Source organism: Empidonax traillii, unplaced genomic scaffold (assembly GCF_003031625.1).
Source record: "Empidonax traillii isolate 1590-97213 ecotype Southwest subspecies unplaced genomic scaffold, ASM303162v1 scaffold918:size355816, whole genome shotgun sequence".
NCBI classification, from domain to species: domain Eukaryota; kingdom Metazoa; phylum Chordata; class Aves; order Passeriformes; family Tyrannidae; genus Empidonax; species Empidonax traillii.
This window is the reverse complement of record NW_020956111.1, coordinates 113,250-115,708: the sequence shown is the minus strand read 5'-3', so window position 1 is coordinate 115,708 and position 2,459 is coordinate 113,250. Positions and strand designations below refer to the sequence as shown.

The 2,459-nt window shown below is 60.0% G+C and overlaps 1 protein-coding gene across 2 annotated transcripts in view; it reads right to left on the bottom strand.

Annotated features, from left to right (window-relative positions):
* The window catches only part of IL2RG (interleukin 2 receptor subunit gamma), a 5,273-nt gene extending 4,372 nt beyond the window's left edge, over positions 1-901 (bottom strand). The window contains exon 1 of one of the 2 annotated variants that reach the window (XM_027902903.1): positions 641-901. In XM_027902903.1, coding sequence (XP_027758704.1) covers positions 641-899 — 259 coding nt within the window. In that variant the 5' untranslated portion in view covers positions 900-901. The other variant, XM_027902905.1, reaches the window with a different exon arrangement.
* Positions 902-2,459: the final 1,558 nt, after the last annotated feature.

The following is a 2,459-nucleotide window of genomic DNA, read 5'->3' as shown; positions in this document are numbered from 1 at the left end:
CAGCAAACAGGCTGCGCTCTGGCTGTTTCCGCACGTGAAGATGAAGGGCACCTTCCCAGCAGCCCAGCAGGCCCAGGGATACAGAGGGGCTGTGTTGCCACAGAAAACTGTTGTTTTGCTGACAGCCAGCCAAGAGGTGGACTTTCTCCCAGAAAACAACGGCTGGGATGAGGGTGCCAGGTGGAAAGACAAGCTGCCGTCTCCCGTCCCCTTCCTGTGCGCAGCACTGCTGATGTGACCAGGATGGAAAGGACAGCTGGGGCACATCCACCAGCCTGGCCAGCACCCATGGATAGCATGGGCCTGCCAGTAATGGGGCCAGGAGCCCTGCAGGCCTAGTAGCCATGGGGCTGGTGGTGTCAGCAATGCTCCATCGCTGGGGTGGGAGCAAGGACACCCAGCGGGGCTCTCCCCAGCACAGCCTGTCTCTCCTGGCAGCCGTGTAGGTGCCAGGGGCCATGTAGTTGCCAGGGGGCCTGGGGCATCAGGGGGTCGCAGGGTCTCTGGTGCAACCCCCAACAGCGCGCCAGCCCACACAGCCCCACACCCTGCCCTCCTCGCCCACCATCACTGGCTCCATCCCCACCCGCAGTGGGGTCTGCGGCCTCCCACCTCCCCATGGGCCCATGTGCCCCCTTACCTGGGTGGCTGTGGGCAGCAGCGGCAGGGCAGGGACCCAGCCCACAGAGGAGGAGGAAGAGGACAGGCACCAGGAAGGTGGCAGGAGCTGCCATGGTGGGGCTGGGCTGGCCACGGGGCGCATGCGAACAGCCTCGTGCCGGGCTGCGGCTTCCGCCCCTGCTTCCTGCCCCACGCACCGCCTGCACCAGGGGGCCGCCCCATGTGCTGCTCCAGGGCCACTCTGGTGGGAACCACAGCCCACCCCAGGCGAGCCCCATGACTCATCCCACTGGAACTCTACAGCTCATCCTACTGGGACCCCACAGCTCATCCCACTGGAACTCCACAGCTCATCTCACTGGGACCCCACAGCTTATCCCACTGGAACCCCACAGCTCACCCCAGTGCAACTCCACAGATCCCACTGGAACCCCACAGCTGACCCCAGTGGGATCCCAAGACCCCACTGGAACCTCACGGCTCATCCCACTGGGACGCCACAGCTCATCCCAGTGGGACCCCACGGTTCACCCCAGTGGGATCCCACAGCTGACCCCAGTGGGATCCCACAGCTGACCCCAGTGGGATCCCACAGGTCCCACTGGAACCAGACGGCTCAGCCTTCTGGGACCCATTTCCTTCTGCCATGTGCCCGTGGCTCACCCCGCCTTGCCGCAGGGATCACCCTGCGGGGCTGTCCCCAGGAGCGGGACTGCTGCGGGGACCCCAACCCGCAGCCCAGCTGCCTCCCTGGGAACTGGGCAGCACCGGGGCAGTCCCGGCGGGGCCGTGTGTGTCCCCTGTGTGACAGCACGGCCGGTGTGCGGGGCGCCGGGGACGATGCGGCGGTGGCCGCAGGGGGTGTCGGTGGTCGGGAGTGCCATCATCATCATCATGGCTGGGCTTCGCAAACGAAGATTTGAGAGGGGCTCTACCCACGCTTGCTACAAGCGCGCTGATGGCTAAAAAGGCCAATGCGAGATAGACAAGTCCGCTTGCAGAACATACAGCAGAAAGACTCCTCAGGTGATATCGACAAGACGCGATTCTTTCTGCGCTGTCTTTTCTCCTCGAGAGTGATCCTGTGAGTGTTCTCAAAAGCAGCAGCAGCGTTATAGATGGTGTGTCTCCAGGCCTCCCGATTGGAGGCCGGGGTAGACCAATGGTGGTGATCAATATGGCCAAGGCTGAGGGATTGTTTCAGGCAGTCCTTGTATCTCCTCTTCGGGGCTCCTCTCTCACTGCAGCCAGTGGCAAGTTCCCCACAGAGCATGATCTTAGGGAGGCGATGGTCCTGCATCCTGGAGACGTGCCCTGCCCAGCACAGCTGAGTTCTCAGCAGCATGGCCTCAATGCTCGTGACTGCTGCCTGCTCAAGGACAGACGTGTTGGTCACATAGTTAGTCCAGTGGATGTTGAGGATTGTACGGAGGCAGCGCTGATGGAAGCGTTCTAAGAGACGCAAGTGGTGCCGGTAAATGACCCAGGATTCAGAACCATATAGAAGAGTAGACAGCACGATGGCTCTGTAAACACTGATCTTAGTACTTTTCTTCAGGTGTTTGTTTTGCCACACTCTTTTACAGAGTTTAGCAAAGGCACTGTATGCCTTTGCTAACCTGTTATCAATTTCAGCATCAATCTTACCATCTGAGGAGATGATGCTTCCTAGATAATTAAACTGTTGGACTGATTTGAGTGCTGTTTCACCAATGGTGATATGGGGATGATGGAAGGCTTCCTGAGGTGCAGGCTGATATAAAAATTCTGTCTTCTTCAAGCTGACTTCCAGACCACAAAGCTCAGCAGCCTCTGCAAAGCAGGATGTTAAACGCTGC